The following is a 16960-nucleotide window of genomic DNA, read 5'->3' as shown; positions in this document are numbered from 1 at the left end:
AAGTTTTAATGCCACAGAGCAGTGCATCGCAAGTTTATGTGTTTGATTTGATGTCTTTGAACCCTCAGGCGTGGAAGTCATGCCATTTCATTTCTGCGTTTTGTTTTTTTGTTTTGCCTTGCGGCAGATCTCGGAGATCCATGTGACGGGAGAGTCCGAGGACATGACAGCCAAGGAGAGACTGCTGCTCTGGTCCAAGCAGACGACAGAGGGCTACGTAGGTGTGCGATGTGAAAATTTCACAACCTCGTGGAGGGATGGGAGGCTATTTAATGCCCTTATTCACAAATACAGGTACTATAACAAACACACACACAACACAGCATGTTTTTGCAGAACAATAGTGCTTTTGGTTTTCTTTTGATTTATTCAAAAAATGCAGCTAATATGGACATCACTGCTTGAGTTTATTTTTATAGCTTTAGTTGCCCTATCCTTACAGTAATACACCGTGTGTACCTTACCTCTACCTACCTCTGCCTCTTTCTATTACAGACCGGACCTTGTGGACATGAGCCGTGTGTCAACACAGACCAACCGATCAAATTTAGAAGACGCATTTTGTGTAGCTGAACAGCTGGGGGTGGCCAGACTACTGGATCCTGAGGGTAAGAGTCACATACAGAGTCATTCAAATCATGAAAAATAACTCTCAGAGTGCAGCTTGCTCTTGTTTGCTGTCATTCGTGACCCCTGGGTTTGTACGTTTCTCATCAGATGTTGACGTCCAGTCTCCTGATGAAAAATCAGTCATCACCTACGTCTCAACACTGTACGATGCCTTCCCCAAAGTACCCGATGGAGTTGAAGGAGTTAGTCCTAATGTAAGTTAAGCGACTTCAACGAGTCCAAGTTAAAATGCTAAGAAATCCCTTATTTCTCATGATTCTTCTTCTCTTATAAACAGGACGTTGATATCAAATGGGTGGAGTACCAGAACATGATCAAATACCTCAGCCAGTGGATCAAACACAATGTGGCCATAATGTCAAGTAGATCATTCCCCAATAACCCTGTAGAACTCAAGGTATGGCACCACAACAAGATGAGCTCCAGTTATCCCGTTTTACACTGTGTTTGGAATGTAGGCATATCTGTATGTCTGAAAGGTAAAGGATAATTGCAATTTAATGCTCAACTTAAAGCGATGCTAATGATGTGAGAGGGCAGCTGCATCCGTTTGCTGCATGAGAGATTATTATGCAGGGGGTACAGAAAAGTGATCGGACACTTTTAAATAAGTTGTTTTTTATGTAATCTGCTCTTTATTTTACAGGCACTTTATACACAATATCTTCAATTCAAAGAACATGAAATCCCACAAAAAGAAAATGAGAAAACAAAAATCAAAAATCTCTACAAAATGCTTGAGGTACACATGTGCACGATTGGATTACACATTTCCTGCATTTATGGTCTTACGCACTGCAGCGATAATAAGTGTGCCGGCGTTGTCCCTGACAGATGTGGATCGAGTTTGGACGTCTTCAGTTACCCCCAGGTCATCATCCGAATGATGTGGAGAAGGAATGGGGTAAACTAATTGTCGCCATGCTGGAAAGAGAGAAGAGCCTGAGGCCAGAGGTGGAAAGGTAGGTGTGCACTTTTTCTGCCCAGGCTCATCCTAATGTGATTTAAGGTCTCATCTTTATAGTCTCTATAAACTAATTTATTTATGACTTTATGGTTTTAATGGGCAGAAGAAATTAACTCTGCTAATGTGTAGGCGCATAAGTCAAAGTAGTGGGTATTTAATATGACAAACTGTGTGTGTGTTGGAGGTCACATGCAGAAATCAAACCATCACTGATGAGCTGCTTTTCTTAAAAAAAAAGGATAAACATGAAGACACATGCTAAGTGAGTCTGCAAAATATTTTCTGAGGGTGGCGTGAGGAGAGTGCTTCGGTGTCGTATTGCAAGCCTGCTAATGGCTTTAATGAAACCAGACACCGATGGTCAGTGTAGCATGTCGGAGAGTGATTTGCCTCATTAAAGCAGAAATCCCCCAACTGATCTAAGATCTCGTTTACATGATATATTTCAGCTCAGGTTTACAGCCAAAGTGCATGCTACGCATATGATGAGGATGGGCTACATTCTGCTTGAATAATGAAGTGCAAAGTCAGCAGCACAAAAACAAATCTCGATTATCTTGATTCAACACAAGTTTATGTCAAAGTGTGAACCGACGCAGCGATTTTCTTTGGCGAAGGCTTTCAAGTATTTGAACCCCATCTGTTGTTTGCTTTACAGTGTAGCTGGTATTTCTATGGAAACTCACACATCACCTTCCCAAATTCCCTATGAATGATGGTCGTTTAAACAAGTTTACATATCAATTCCTTCCTCCATGGTCTATAAACACATCATATTTACTGCATTATTTCAGGGTGTGGTGAAAACTGGCAGAAACAGCAATTACAGCAGTTTGGCTGTCCTCCAAACAGACTCAGTTCTGACAACGCTGGACTGTCTCAACCTGCCGTTTAATTTTTATTCCCCGAGGGCGGCATAGTATTTCAGGGTGGGAGTTTGTACTCGCTCCTCACCTGGCTGTGACACTATAAATATGAGCAAGTTGAAAACAGCTCCCTCAGTTAGGTCTGCGAATGCTTTCATCGAGCTGTCGAATTTGGAGCCCGATATTGTTTCGGGGGATGGTTAGGATGAAAAACAGTGATTTTGTCTGCAGTAGGAGTTTTGCATTGTAAAGTAAGATGGCTTATTTAAGCGGGAGCAACAGTAGTTTCACCAGCTACGGCTCTGGTGACACCGTCTACTCTGAGCCTTTACAGATTAACAGCTCAGTGTTTCTCAATAACAACATTGCCTATGGATCCAGGTGAGCGCACTGTGTGACAACTCAATTTTTTTTTTTGGGGGGGGGGGAGTTAGACATTTTGACTTTAAACAAGTGAAAACAAGTAAAATAACTTTCCATCTTTGTTTTTTTAGGCTTGAAATGTTGCAGCAGATTGCCAACAGGGTTCAGCGAGACTGTGTTAACGGCGAGGACAAGCTTGCACTGGCGAGAACGGCCCTGCAGTCTGTAAGCATGCACTCTCAGTTTAATACTCCAGCAAGCTGTGATAAAATAGCAATGAGTTGGAAGTCCTTTCTTTTTCTTTTCAAAGGATGCAAAACGTCTTGAGTCTGGTATTCAGTTCCTAAATGAAGCTGAGATCGCTGGCTACCTGTTGGAGTGTGAGAATATTCTCAGACAACAAGTAGTGGATATCCAGATTCTCCTGGATGGAAAATTCCCATTTGCAGATCAGCTTGTCCAAAGGTACAAAGTACATCCTTCTGTATAAATAAAACACTGAAATTTCCTCATGTCATTAAAAAAATATGTCTCAAATTGTCATCTGCTTCTATACAGGGTGTCAAAACTCCGCGATGATCTTCTAGCCCTGAGAGCCGAATGCTCCTCTGTGTACAGCAAAGGCCGCACCCTGACAACAGAGCAAACCAAAATGATGATCTCAGGCATCACACAGAGTCTGAACTCTGGCTTCTCCCAGAGCATTAACACTAACCTGACACCAGCCCTTACTCCTGCACTCACCCCAGGGGGAATAGGTACCCCTGGGTCCACCTTCACCTCCAGCCTTACGCCGTGCCTCACCCCATCCTTGACTCCTGCCTTGACCCCGAGTCTGCAGCCTGCATCAGTCCAGAGCTACTTGGGGAGCGGTGGTGACATGGTCCCAGGTAGCCTCAGGCATTTGAAAAACATGCAGATCCGGAAGCCCTTACTGAAGTCCTCACTGGCAGACCCCAGCTTGACAGAAGAAGAGGTCAACATGAAGTTTGTTCAGGACCTTCTAAACTGGGTAGAAGAGATGCAGGTGAGCATCTCTGATTTATAACTTGGTGTGGGTTTATTTTAAGGCACTTAAAATGAGATGCTGAGTATCTGTGTTGAGTTTTTTTTCTGTTGTTAAGATGGAGCTGGAGCGTTCAGAGTGGGGATCTGATATGCCAAGTGTGAAAATGAATTTAGATAACCACAAAAATGTACACAGAGTGATCGAAGAATTCCAAATGAGTCTTAAAGAAGCCAAAATAAGTGAAGTAAGTATTTCTTGCAGTTGCATAAATTTTTGTTAGCTGTGTTAGAACCCCCCCCCCCCCCCCCAAAAAAAAAGATAAATAAATAAAAAACAAACAAACATGTTTTTCTTTTCTCAGATTCAGATGACGATGCCTTTAAAGCTCAGCTTTTCAGACAAACTGAACAAACTGGAAAAGCAGTATGAACGACTCTTGGTGAGAGATTTGTCGAGCTTAATATTCCGAATTTATGAATGGCTTTCCAATAAATACTACAACTGCTTACGTGCTTGTTTTTGTCTGACTCGCCCGTCTCTTTCAGAGCTCATCCAGGGAGCGGCAAAGCCACCTGGAGAGCCTGCATGACTTTGTATCACAGGCAACTCAAGAGCTCATCTGGCTGAACGAGAAGGAGGAAGAGGAGGTTGCCTTTGACTGGAGCGATCGCAACATTAACATCTCCAAAAAAAGGGATTACCACGCTGTAAGTCTTTGCTTGTTGAAGCTAGTAAACCTTCCATCAACAACGATTTGGCTTTCTAGTTTTTGCTTACGTTATAGCTCCATTTATTTAATGAGGCACCATTCGCATCAAAAGGAACTGGGGCTTGAATGTTTAGCTTTAAACTTAAAATCAGTGAGACGGGATATGAGATTTTGTTAGATGATGGACTAACTGGTTTTATGCCGTGGCAGAATGCCAGTGATGCTCAGCTTAATGTCTTAATACAGGACCTGATGAGGGAGCTGGATGAAAAGGAGGAAGCCATCAAGTCTGTGCAGGACAAGGCAGAGCGCCTTATGCTCAAGAACCACCCAGCCAGGCTAACTATTGAAGTAAGCCCTTTGTGTTCTTTGTGCATCCTCAATATGACAATTAAGAATCCAAATTTTGGACTAGCAGCAGTGACTCCACCCTGCATTCATCTTTCACAGCGATTACAAGATTATAAAGTCCTGATTCAACTTGTAATTTTCCAGTTATGATGCCAAGATATGTATGTATTTTTTTAATCTGAAAAAATTAATGTTGGGGTTTGTTTTTAAGGCATACAAAGCTGCAATGCAGACCCAGTGGAGCTGGATTTTACAGCTCTGCTCATGTGTCGAACAACATCTCAAGGAGAATGCCATTTATTTTGAGGTGAGTTGCTGCCGTGGACTGTTTCAGCGAATGCAGCAAAGTGTTTGCCACATCTAATTCAACTCTCTTTCCCTCACTGTGCAGTTTTTCAGTGATGCCAAAGAGTCCATGGATTACCTGAAAAATTTGCAGGATTCGATTCAAAGAAAGTACAGCTGTGATCGAACAAGTAGCCTACACAGACTGGAGGATCTCATTCAGGAGTCCATGGTAAAATGACAGAAAGATATGAAGTGTGTGTGCATTTAAAGGCAAAATGAAGAAAACACATTTTTTTGTGGGTTTCTGTGTCCTTAGGACGAGAAAGAGCAGCTCCTTCAGTACCGCAGCACTGTGGCTGGGCTGGTGGGCAGGGCTAAAAATATTGTGCAGCTCAAGCCCAGAAACCCTGAAAATCCACTAAGATCCTCCATCCCTGTTAAAGCGATCTGTGATTATCGTCAGATAGAGGTACTATTATTGGTGCCGTGAATCACCACATTTAATCTCGGTTTATATAAAACATTTATAGTAAATCAGTTACGGTTTGTCAACTCTTTCAGATTACCATTTATAAAGAGGATGAGTGCGTACTGGCCAGTAACTCTCACCGGGCTAAGTGGAAAGTCATCAACCCAGCAGGTAATGAGGCGATGGTTCCCTCTGTTTGCTTCACTGTCCCTCCACCCAACAAAGAGGCCGTTGATATGGCTTCAAGGTGAGTTGGTAGGATGCTAAGTTTCCTACAGTTCCCCTATAGTAATCTTTTTCACAAATTTCATTGACGCAGCAAATAATATTAATAATATAACCTTTGCTTCTGCAGAACTGAGCAGTTATATCAGAACGTCCTGGCACTGTGGCACCACTCCCACGTCAACATGAAGAGTGTGGTGTCTTGGCATTATCTAATGGCTGACATTCAAGCCATCCGCAACTGGAATGTGGCTTCAGTATGTCGAAGTTTGTTTTTTCAGACTGCAGTCAGTCGAGCTTTTCTTTTGACGATCATTTGTGATAATCACGCTTCAGTTTGATAACGATCATTCTAAGGAAAATGCCAGTTTGTGTTATTTACACTTGTTTTTATTTGTTTGACTGTTTTGCTCTCATCACTCCAGATAAAGACCATGTTGCCAGGTGAGCATCAGCAGGTCTTGAGCAACCTGCAGTCCCACTTTGATGAGTTCCTGGAAGACAGCGAGGAGTCAAAGGTATTCACTATGGCGGACTGCGCGAAGCTCGAGAGAGACGTGGCGGCGTGTAAGGAGTATTACCAGGAACTGCTCAGATCCGCAGAGAGAGGCAAGGCTCAAATCTCCCTTCCCCTTCTGCGTAACAACAAGCAGCTTGTGTACATTGTACAAAACACAGCAAAGGGAAACACATGGCTGTTAAGCCTTTTAAGCCTTAAGTTAATACCTATTGGAATTACTCTGATTTTGCTGTGAATGTAAATACTGCACTGATATGCCGTTAAAGTGTTATGTGTAGTCATGAATTTTAATTTTGGGAAAATTTGAAGAATATTTGTTCCGCTGTGTTGATACATATGCACGTGGGCAGTATTCACATATACAGTATAAAATATTTGCATTTCCTTTTAAAAGATTGTTTTTTTCTCAATGCACTAGTCATAATTTTCTCATTTTGGGACTGACTCCACCTCAGCAGAATACAAAGTTCAGTGGATTGAGCTCCATTGCATCAGACCTTACTTGACCTTATAGCATAATAAGGGTGCCACCTAGAGGCAGTCAGTTTAAACTGCAGTATTTTTGGGTTTAAATTATTTTCCTTTGGATGATTTTCAAAATAACGCAAAGCTTTATATTTATTACTCTCAAAAAGAAAAATGCAACCAAGATGTCAGTATTTTTAATAGACTTTGATCCTTTTCTGTTACACAGAGGAACACGAGGAGTCGGTGTACAATCATTACATCTCGGAAATACGCAACTTCCGTATGCATCTGGAGGCCCATGAAGAACACCTGATCAGGCAAATACGCTCACCCCTGGAAAGAGATGACCTGGAGCAGAGTCTGCAGCGTATCACAGAGCATGAGGTACACATTGCAATACTCATTTATGATACTCGAGAACTTCGCTGTTATTGTCAGTTTAAATCATCCCCCCGCCCTCATCTGCTCTCACAGAGGAAGACGGCAGAGCTGAATAAGCTGAAGGAGGATCTGGATGCCATGAAGGAGAAGTGCGAGCTGTTCCTCAGACAGGCCGCAGGTTCTCCGTCTGTGGCAACGCTTTCATCTGAGCTCACAGTCCTCATTCAGAGCATGAGCCAAGTGTACTCCATGTCTTCCATTTATATGGACAAGTAAGAGTTTCCCTTCATTGTAATTAGGTAATTCATTTATATGTATGTTTGTAATACAAAAGAATATTAGAACTAAAGACCTTTTTCTTCTATTGCAGATTAAAAACTGTGAGTTTAGTGGTGAAACACAGTCAGAGTGCAGAGGCGCTTGTTAAGGCCTATGAGTCCAAACTCTATGAAGAAGATGCCATGAACCCTGATGTCAAATCCATTGAAAATGTCATTTCCACACTAAAGGTGTTACACCAACATGATACAGTATTTCACCAACACACCCAGTGTTTTGATTTCACTTGTTAACCATTCCTGCTTCTGCACACAGCACTGGCGGACAGAGATTGATGAGAGACAGGAGTCATTCCACGACATGGAGGATGAGCTGCAGAAGGCGCGACTCATCAGTGACCGCATGTTTAAAGCGCACAACGAGCGCGACTTTGACCTCGACTGGCACAAAGAAAAGGCGGATCAGTTGAGCGAGAGGTGGCAGAACATCCACTCGCAGATCGATAGCAGGTTTGGCTTTTTTCATTTATTCATTCTGAATTAAATCAAGCACACCAGCTGTTTTTGCAGAAAATAGTCAGTGTATGTATTGATCACTAAAAGCTTATCCAACCAATTTTCAGGCTCCGCGACCTGGATGGTATCAGCAAATCTTTGAAGCACTACAGAGACTCCTATAGTAGCCTTGATGAATGGGTTAGAGACATGGAGGCAGCACAGCTGAAGGCCCAAGAACACAAGCCTGAGGATAGCAAGGCACTGGCTGAGCTGTTAAACAAACAAAAAGTAGGACAACACAGAAGTTATTCACAGCAAAAAACATTTATATAGATACACAATGTATTAAAATGTGTGTTTTTCAGATCCTTGTTGCTGAAATTGAGAAGAAACAGAGCAGTATCGACGAATGTCAAAAGTACTCAGAGCAGTACTCATCTGCTGTTAAGGTGAAGCCATTTGTTGTCTTTAATTTAGTTTAACCCCCACTTTACAGTTCTGTTATCTAAACAGTAACGCATCAGGTCTGCAGGCTTTTGCAGAATATTTTTTCTGAATAGTGCAGCAGTTAGTCACATTTTGTTGACATTTGGTGAAAGGAGACTGAGCAATAATAATCTAACAAAAACTAGTTCACCATCAATTCATGTGAAATTCTTTTTTAGGATTATGAACTTCAGCTGATGACGTTCAGAGCGATGGTCGACTCCCAGCACAAATCTCCTCTCAAGAAACGGAGGATGCAGAGTTCTTCTGATGCCATTCAGCAGGAGGTCAAACTTTATTTTGGCTTTGTCAGCAGAAGAAATGAGTTCTGTATGAACAACAGTGCCTGCTCAGTAATATACTTGGTTGTGTTTATAGTTTATGGATCTCCGAACGCGCTACACTGCTCTGGTGACTCTGATGACTCAGTATGTGAAGTTTGCCAGCGAAACGCTGAAGAGAACTGAGGACGAGGAGGTGAGTTATTCTTGCTTTAACACATAAAACTTTCTGTGGTAACAGGGATTCGTGTGGCACTTTTTCAATTTCAATTTGTTCACCATTTGTTTCCTGATGCCAATGTAGCTGTATTGTCGCACATGGGCATGCTTCCTGGGTGGTCTTCTCTTTTTTATCAGCTTGTTTTAGTGGCTCACAGCACTTCCACTACTTGTCTACCTTGACTTTTTGACTCACTCCAAGACAATTATCCCAGATGGAGGTCTCATCGTGAGGGAAGAGAGTTTGCTTCATTGTACAAAAGAAGCAAAGGAAATGGAGCAGTGCATGTCTGCATGGATGGTAGCTCCTTCCTGGAGATATTGACTTGCTGGGATGAGAAAGCTTTTTTCTAATTCTGCTGCAGTAGATCTTATATGTCTCTTTTAAATGTCTCTCCAGGAATCTGTGCATTAGTTCTAAAGCTTAGTTTTGACATATAAAACTATAACTGAAATAAAATCAAACCTAAAATATTGATGGTATGTTTGCAGTTTTTAGGCATTTACAGTACAACTATCTCTTCTTTTATAAACAAAACTCATTAAGGAAATTCCTGGAGAGATTGTTTTATTATTAATGGCGCTAATTTACAATGTCTACAGTGGATGATTTGTGTTTTTTCCCATTATAGAAGAGAAAAGCTTTTGAAAGAGCAGAGAATGAAAGGTGGACAGAAAGCATGGAGCTCCAAAAAGCTACAGAGGATATAGAGATTAGTCAACTTAAGCAGCGGGTCTGGGAGCAGGAGGCTTTGCTGACTGAGAGGCAAGAACAGTTGGAAAAGTTGGAAGGAGAAATAGAAACACAGCAGAAGACAATTGGTGATCTAAAGTGTCAGAAATCCCAGCTCGAGCATGATCTGAATCAGTATCATGCTAAATTAGAGATAGCAGTTAAAGACAAAATGGCAATTGAGCAGGAATTAAAGCACACAAAAATGTTAATCGAGCAGTCAGAGGCCACGTGGTCTTTGACTCAGAAGAAGCTAGACGATTTCTTAAAAGATAGAAACGATGGCCACGATATTAATACCCAAAGCCTTCACAGAAAAAAAGATGTGGAGGAAATAGACTTTGCCACTGTTCATGAGCTGCAAAGCCAAATCCATGCTAAAAGTGTGGCTCAGCAGCCTTTGGCCTTTGACAGCCAGTCAGCAGGAGACTGTGAGCTGAGATCATCTGCATTCAGAGAAAATGACAGCACGATGGTGGATGTTCTGCAGCAGAAATTAGAGGAGCTGGTCCTGGTCCAGAGAAAAGCAGACATGGCTGAAGAAAAAGCACAGAGTTATAAAAAGCTGTTGGATGACAGCAATAACAGACTGAAGAAACTTCAGATGGACTTGGAAGCTGAGAGGATTAGCATGAGACAGAAATCAGAGGAACTCCAGCAGGAAACACAGAACATGAAGAAATCCATCAATGAGCTTCAAGACGAAATCAGATCTCTCAAAAGAGCAAAGTCCTCTCTGGAACAAAACACGTTTTTTCACAGCACTGAAATAGAAGGCCTTAAAGAGCAGCTGAACATCGCCCATGGAGAGCTGCAGAAAAAAAGCTCCATTGAACAGGAAAATAGTTACAAGATTAACAGCTTAGAATTAGACCTGGCTTCCAAGCAGTCAGTAATAGATCAGCTGAAGTTTAAATGCAGTGAGCTGACGAGGATGAATGTCTCATCGGAGAGTAATATTCAAGGTCTTCACATCCAGATGGAGTCAATGGAAAAAGAGAGGTCACTTTCAGAACAAAAGCTCAGGTCTTTAAGGAGAGAGATCGACAGCTGGAAACAGCAAGTTCAAACAGCAAAGGAAGAAAGTAGCTTAATGAAAAAATCTGAGCAGGCGCTGCAGGGCAAGTGTAAAAATCTGGAAGCAGAACTTCAAAAAAGTGAATTAGCTGCTTCTCAGTGGCAGGCGAGAGTAGATGAGATGAAACAGATCAATCTGGAGATGGAGGAAAATCTAAAGAACATCAAAGCTAAACTGGATCAGGCGATGATGGAAATTGACAGCAAGGATCAGCAAATTAAAATCTTCAGGGCTCAAGTAGAGGGCACCAAATCACAGGTCAGAATTATCGAGGAGGAGCTGAATAAGAAATCGCAAAGCTCTCATGAGCTTCAAATTAAACTGCAAGATTACAGTGAGGAGGTAAAGAAAATGACTGAACTGCAGCAGAAAATCAAAGTTCTCAGTTCAAGTACTGCCAGTTATGAGAAAGAAATAACCTCTCTTAAAACTGAGCTGATGTCAGTGCTTTCTGACAAGAATTCGGCAAATCAAAAGGTCCACATGCAGAAAGCTGAAATCAATGATTTGAAAGTGATGCTGAATGCTAAAAATGCACAACTGCAGAAGGAATGTGCAGAGAATCAAAAGCATCTCAGTAAAATCAAAGCTTTAGAAGATGAGCTTTTCAAACAAAAGCACAGTTTTAAGGGGTTAACCAGCACCTCGGAGAAAATGACAGAAAACGTAAAGCAGGAACTTTACACGCTTCAGAGTGAGAAGAGAGAAACGGAAAGGAAAGCCGAGAACCTGAACGCTAAACTTTCAGATTTAAGCTCCTCACTGCAAAGAACAAAAGACGAGTTAGCGAAAGAGGCCCAAGAGAGAAAAGTCAAAGAGTCCAAACTAATTCAGCTGGAGGCTGAGCTTCAGAAAAATAGAATAGCAATCAAAGAAATGATGTCCAGTTCTGAGAAATCCAGATCAAACCTACAAAATGAGAATACACTTTTAAAGAGGGAGAAAGCTGAGGCATTAGAGAAAAGCATCTTATTGGGATCTGAAGTCAGAAAACTGAGAGAAAACCTTCAGCACGCCCAATCGGAAGCCGAGCAAAAGCAAATAGAAAACGCTGCGCTTCAGCTGAGGTCCCAGCAGATGGAGGAACAACTGGATAAGTGTAAGAAAATGCTGGAGGAGTTAAAGAGCAAACTAGAACTCCAGAGAGAGGGCTATGACAGGCAGTTGCTGCTAGTGAAAACTGAAATAGAGAGAAAAATCATTTTACTGCAGTCCGAGCTCACAAACGACAGCGAGAAATCCAAAGTGCACAGCGCTGAACTAGCAGAGATGCTGAATAAGTATTTCAAGCAAGACATGAAGCAGATAAAACATCAGAGCACAGCTGATTCAAAGCAACAACTGGACCAACAGCTTCAAATCAAAACGGACAAAGTGCAGCAAGAGAGAACGAAGCTCGAGCGAGACTTGTCAAAAGCAAAATCTCAAATAGACGAACTCGAGGAAGAAAAAGTCGAACTCAAGTCAAAAATCAGTGCTATGCAAAGCCTTTGCAATGAGCAAACGGGTGAATGGACAAAGTTTCAACAGCTGTTGAAAGACAGCGAGTGGAAACTCACAATGAGAGAAAATGAGGCAAGATCTCTGCGGGAACAAATAGTGCTGTACGTCAAAGAGGTTAAAGGCCTTCAGGAGAAGCTTTCGACACTCGGATTAGAGGCGACTCAGTGCAGTTTCCAGTATGTGAAAGACAACAAGGCTGATCTGATGAATGCAGATGTCGCTATAATGCAGAAAATGGTGCACTCAAATCAAGATACAAAAAGCAGGAGAGATGAAGAGATTCTCTCAGTGAAAAAGTCCTCACAGGTACGCACAAGGCTGAATTTTGCATTACAGGAACATAATAGTGCATTTATTAACAGATCCAGTATTTTTAAATGCAGTATGCTCCTTTCAGTAGTTGTTTTTTTCTGTTAGTTGATATTAATAATTGTAGCTGTAAAAACTTAATAGCTCTTCCAATGTCACATCTACAGATGGCAACAACGGAGAACAAAATCACCCTTGAAGTGATTAAACATGTCAGACAAGATAAGAGGGAGATCATTCACAGTCAAAGCCTTCAGCAGGATTCAACAACAAACTCAATGTTGGATAGCTCCCCTTATCAAACTCCCGCTTTTCTCAAGAAAGATGTGCAAAGTGTGACTTACAAGAGCCACGTTAACACTGATTTCCAAAGCTCTGTGACAGCACAGGGATACATGGCTCTGTTGGGACTTAAAGACAAACAGCTGCACGAAACTAATGTCAGCAAGACAAAAATGTACCAAAGCGCATCAGAGAGTAGTATAACAGACCGCAATGGACAGCAGAGCGTGACATATTCAACTCCCCAAAAGCTCCCAGACCTCAAAGGGGGTGTAAGCATTCAAAATATTGTCAAATTTAGGCCCTCGGATGAAGAGTACATCGGCAAACCGGCTGCTATTGCTGGAATTTATGTGGAGTCGAGCAAGAAGAAGATATCCTTCCTGGAAGCTGCTGAGAAGGGCTTCCTAGCAAAGACATATGCCCTTGAGTTTCTCGAGGCTCAGGCTGCAACAGGAAGCCTTACAGATCTGGCTACCGGACAAACGCATTCAGCTGCCGAGGCATTGGAGAGGGGGATTATAGATCCGAGCCTGAAAGACAGACTGATGGAGGCTGAGAAAGCTATTAGTGGCTACATCTTTAAAGGCAAAAAGCTGTCTGTGTTTCAGGCCATGGAGGAAAGGATTCTCGATAGATACAAAGCCAAAAAGATCCTCGAGGTCCAGGTTGCTACTGGAGGACTGATAAACCCAGCAACTGGGGTCAGGGTAACAGCTCACATTGCTGTAGATCAGGGTCTTTTGAACAAGGAGACTCTACAGAGTCTCTATGATCCAGTCAGTAACCCCAAAGGTTATCACAACCCTGACACTGGACAGAAAGCATACTACTCTGACATACTGAAGGCATGCTTGTACGACATCAGTGGTGGAGTGTTTCTCTTTCCGTTTGGTCAGAGGCACCTAACAAGCACATCTCCTGCCAGCTCTCATAGGGTGTCAGTTGTCAACAGCAACTGTGGCACTGAGATGTCAGCCTATGAAGCATTCAAGGGGAAACACATTGACAAGAAGACATATCTGTTTCTGTCACAGCAGGAGAGTGAATGGCAGGAGAAGTCCACAGCTGACCCCAGTGGAACCCCACTTCACGTCATTACTGATGTCAAAGGTGGCCGACAGCTTTGCCTTGAGTCGGCTCTAAGTCAGAGATTCCTGGAATCGTCTGAGCTTGAGAGCTATCGCAGAGGTCTTCTTAGTATCACTGAGATCGCAGACATGATATTTTCAAGAATGGTTGTTGTGGAAGATGTTAACAGCCCCATTGCTGGACTTTGGGATGTCACTCAGAAGAAAAGGCTTTCGGTTTTTCAGGGTTTTCAACAGGGCTTTACTGACAGAGCTACTGCTTTGCGGCTGTTAGAGGCCCAGGCCTGCACTGGAGGTATTTGTGACCCGTCATGTGGAGAGAGAGTTACCCTCACCGAGGCTCTCAAAAGAGGTCTTTTGGATGAAGCACTGAGTCAGCAGCTTCTGCAGTTTGACCAAGCACTTAATGGCTTCATTCATCCCAAGACTGCAAAGACTTTGTCTGTTTCCCAGGCTGTTCAGGAAAATCTCCTCCCAAAAGACGCCGGTTTCCGCTGTATTGAATTCCAGCTCCTGACTGGAGGATTGATAAAACCTGACACCCACGACAGAATCTCACTTGAAGAAGTCGTTCAGAGCGGACTCGTTGATAAAGTTACCGCCACTGTACTCAAAGACGAGAAGTTCCACACCAAAAGCCTCACCTGTCCAAGGACCAAGAGAAGAATTACATTCAAAGAGGCTCTGGAGAGAAGCGTGTACGACTGCCACACCGGGTTAAGGTTACTGGAAGCTACGAAATCCCACGGTTTTGGACCAAAGTCAACATTTCATTATGTTTGGGCATATAAATAAAAACCTGTCAGTTATTATAGCATTAGCCTTTGGTGGGGTGGATTTAAAGTCAGTGAGTCTTTTCTCGTTATCTTTGACCTTTTGATGAACAAAGATGCCTCTTGTGGTATTACCAATGAAGCCTCGCATTGCTAAACTGGTAAAAAATATTTGTGTTTCAGTGCTGCTGATTCTTCTTCAGCTCTGACCAAAACAGTTTTTCAGTACATGGTTGTCCAAAGCTTTCTTGTGTTTTCTTCTTTTGGTTTTTGCTGATTTTAACTTGATCATGAATGGATTTTGACAGCTCTCTTCCTGTGTTTTGGTTTATTTTTGTAGCAAAGTTAACAATCTTGTTAAAAGTCCGTCTATTTTAATTCTAGAGATCTGTTGATGAGGAGAAGAGAGAGAATGGTGATAAGGTTAACAAACTATTGCAGTGGATGTCCAATGTGAAACAGACCGTGAGCAATGGTGGGGATGCTCTGAAAGATAGTAATGCCAACACAGATGCTTCTAATAAGCCGCAGGTAAATAATGTGTATGTTCCTGGTGTGTCCTGTTTTTTTATTATTGCTAACTTTTGTTTATATATGAATTTTTTTAATGACAAAAACACTCCAATCAAAATGATCCCACCACCCTTTGCTGTCACAGCGTTTGATTTCTAATAAAACAAACTGTTTACTTCCTGATTCATTTTATCCATATATGTTGTGAAGCTCATGGATTTAATTAATGCACTTACAAAGACCTACAAAGATAATATGAAATACTTATTTCATTTTATTCATAATAAAAACAAATGCATATGTTGCACAAGCACCCATATTTAATGCACTTCACTGAATAATAAATGACGTCAGTCTCACGGGTTATTGAAATATTTTAACATGTGGCCCAAAACTGATATTATTCACCTTAAGGTTACATGAAATTTATATAAAACTATCCCTGATGTGTTCATTATATTGCAAAAGGAATTAAATCATGGCTAAATAGTGGTGAGAGGCAGTTTATGATCACGGGGTCCATAATTAAATCTGCCCAACATAAAAGAATAGAAAATAAAATAAATGTGTGAATTAAAGAAGTTTAGATTTTCATTACATGTCATTTGCTAATGAGATCACTGACTTCTTATATATCTTTTGATGTTAGTAGTGGACCTTTGCATTTCTGTAGTAATACTTTCATAAACTTAAATAAATGTCTGTAAAGTAAAATCACAATTCAGTAATTATAGTGTAACATAATTAGACTTTATTTTGTCAAATTATGTCAAAATCACCTTCCCCTTCCCCTTATTATGTTTCTGATATCATGCCCCTTATGTAAAACAGAATAAAGCACAATGTGCACAGTGCTATCAGAAATAACAGTGTTAAAATTATAGCCTCATTAAAGACTGTGTAAATCAGTCAAGTCCTCTTTGGGAGAAACACTAAAATGTTATGTAGGTTTCCATTGCTAATATTTATTGCAAAGTTGTTGTGTGCAGTATGCTTCATGTAAATAATGAATCATGAAAAATTTAATTTAGTCTGTAAAAAGTATTTGTGTGTCTGTGTGTGTGTGTGCATTTTTGAGGATTATCTTGTTTTTTTGTTGCAATTGTAAAGTAAAACTACCATAAAAGTCACTATGCATCATTGACTCTAACATGGTGATATGCATGTTGTTGCTGTTTGATGTTCTAGGTGTCAGTGGAGGAAATCGTCACTAAAAAAGAACAAATTGCAGAAGCGCTGAGGTCCACACAAACGATGCTAAACAAACACAGTGACAAGTAAGCCTCCTTACCTGGACTAGCATGCAAAAGACTGACTGGTAAAGCTAGGGGCTTCATCCTTAATATTTTTTTGTCTTTACAGAATGACAGAAGAGGAAAGAAAGAAGGCCCAAGAGCAGCTGCAGTCTCTCACTCAGGCCTACAATGAACTCTCCCAGCAGTGTTCAGATCAGACTCCCTCTGCAGATGAGGTTGGATTATAGGCTTCGTGTTTATTAATGGAGTGTGCCCTATAATGTGTTGGAAAACAGTGCCCCCTGATGTTCGATTGCATGTCTAACCATTATCCTCTTTTCCCTAGTACAGTGTTTGCCAAATTCTGTCGCACTTTCTCTTAGACTGGCTCCTTAGGAACAGAAACTTAGGTTTGACTGGTTTCAGCCATACTGA

The 16960-nt window shown here is 41.5% G+C and overlaps 2 protein-coding genes across 6 annotated transcripts in view; both read left to right on the top strand.

The window, feature by feature from the left end:
- Nucleotides 1-16960, top strand: part of dst (dystonin) — a 97561-nt gene that overhangs the window by 33207 nt on the left and 47394 nt on the right. For all 5 annotated transcript variants that reach the window (XM_085428342.1, XM_085428344.1, XM_085428340.1 and 2 more), the window contains 30 exons: nucleotides 128-294; nucleotides 496-608; nucleotides 718-824; nucleotides 908-1027; nucleotides 1277-1372; nucleotides 1465-1592; nucleotides 2958-3051; nucleotides 3137-3291; nucleotides 3385-3853; nucleotides 3951-4079; nucleotides 4197-4274; nucleotides 4381-4542; nucleotides 4791-4895; nucleotides 5107-5202; nucleotides 5287-5412; nucleotides 5500-5652; nucleotides 5745-5899; nucleotides 6008-6134; nucleotides 6303-6486; nucleotides 7092-7249; nucleotides 7340-7518; nucleotides 7617-7755; nucleotides 7841-8034; nucleotides 8148-8310; nucleotides 8388-8471; nucleotides 8688-8795; nucleotides 8887-8985; nucleotides 15162-15308; nucleotides 16479-16567; nucleotides 16653-16761. In XM_085428342.1, the coding sequence (XP_085284468.1) occupies nucleotides 128-294; nucleotides 496-608; nucleotides 718-824; nucleotides 908-1027; nucleotides 1277-1372; nucleotides 1465-1592; nucleotides 2958-3051; nucleotides 3137-3291; nucleotides 3385-3853; nucleotides 3951-4079; nucleotides 4197-4274; nucleotides 4381-4542; nucleotides 4791-4895; nucleotides 5107-5202; nucleotides 5287-5412; nucleotides 5500-5652; nucleotides 5745-5899; nucleotides 6008-6134; nucleotides 6303-6486; nucleotides 7092-7249; nucleotides 7340-7518; nucleotides 7617-7755; nucleotides 7841-8034; nucleotides 8148-8310; nucleotides 8388-8471; nucleotides 8688-8795; nucleotides 8887-8985; nucleotides 15162-15308; nucleotides 16479-16567; nucleotides 16653-16761 (4233 nt within the window). The remainder of the gene's footprint in view (nucleotides 1-127; nucleotides 295-495; nucleotides 609-717; nucleotides 825-907; nucleotides 1028-1276; nucleotides 1373-1464; nucleotides 1593-2957; nucleotides 3052-3136; nucleotides 3292-3384; nucleotides 3854-3950; nucleotides 4080-4196; nucleotides 4275-4380; nucleotides 4543-4790; nucleotides 4896-5106; nucleotides 5203-5286; nucleotides 5413-5499; nucleotides 5653-5744; nucleotides 5900-6007; nucleotides 6135-6302; nucleotides 6487-7091; nucleotides 7250-7339; nucleotides 7519-7616; nucleotides 7756-7840; nucleotides 8035-8147; nucleotides 8311-8387; nucleotides 8472-8687; nucleotides 8796-8886; nucleotides 8986-15161; nucleotides 15309-16478; nucleotides 16568-16652; nucleotides 16762-16960) is intronic.
- On the top strand, nucleotides 12610-15145 carry LOC146655759 (desmoplakin-like). Its single transcript, XM_085428345.1, has one exon. It carries the CDS (start codon nucleotides 12700-12702, stop codon nucleotides 14797-14799), a length of 2100 nt encoding a protein of 699 aa, XP_085284471.1. The 5' UTR covers nucleotides 12610-12699; the 3' UTR covers nucleotides 14800-15145.

The sequence above is a fragment of the Rhamphochromis longiceps genome, linkage group LG13, assembly GCF_057381845.1.
Source record: "Rhamphochromis longiceps isolate RC_006_pf linkage group LG13, R_longiceps_female_GT1.1, whole genome shotgun sequence".
NCBI lineage: Eukaryota > Metazoa > Chordata > Actinopteri > Cichliformes > Cichlidae > Rhamphochromis > Rhamphochromis longiceps.
Note: the sequence above shows the minus strand (reverse complement) of the source record. Positions and strands in the feature narration are given on the sequence as shown.

What these genes read in the sequence shown, in the direction of transcription:
- LOC146655759 (XM_085428345.1), top strand. Translation starts at nt 12,700, where the DNA reads ATGCAGTATGCTCCTTTCAGTAGTTGTTTTTTTCTGTTAGTTGATATT.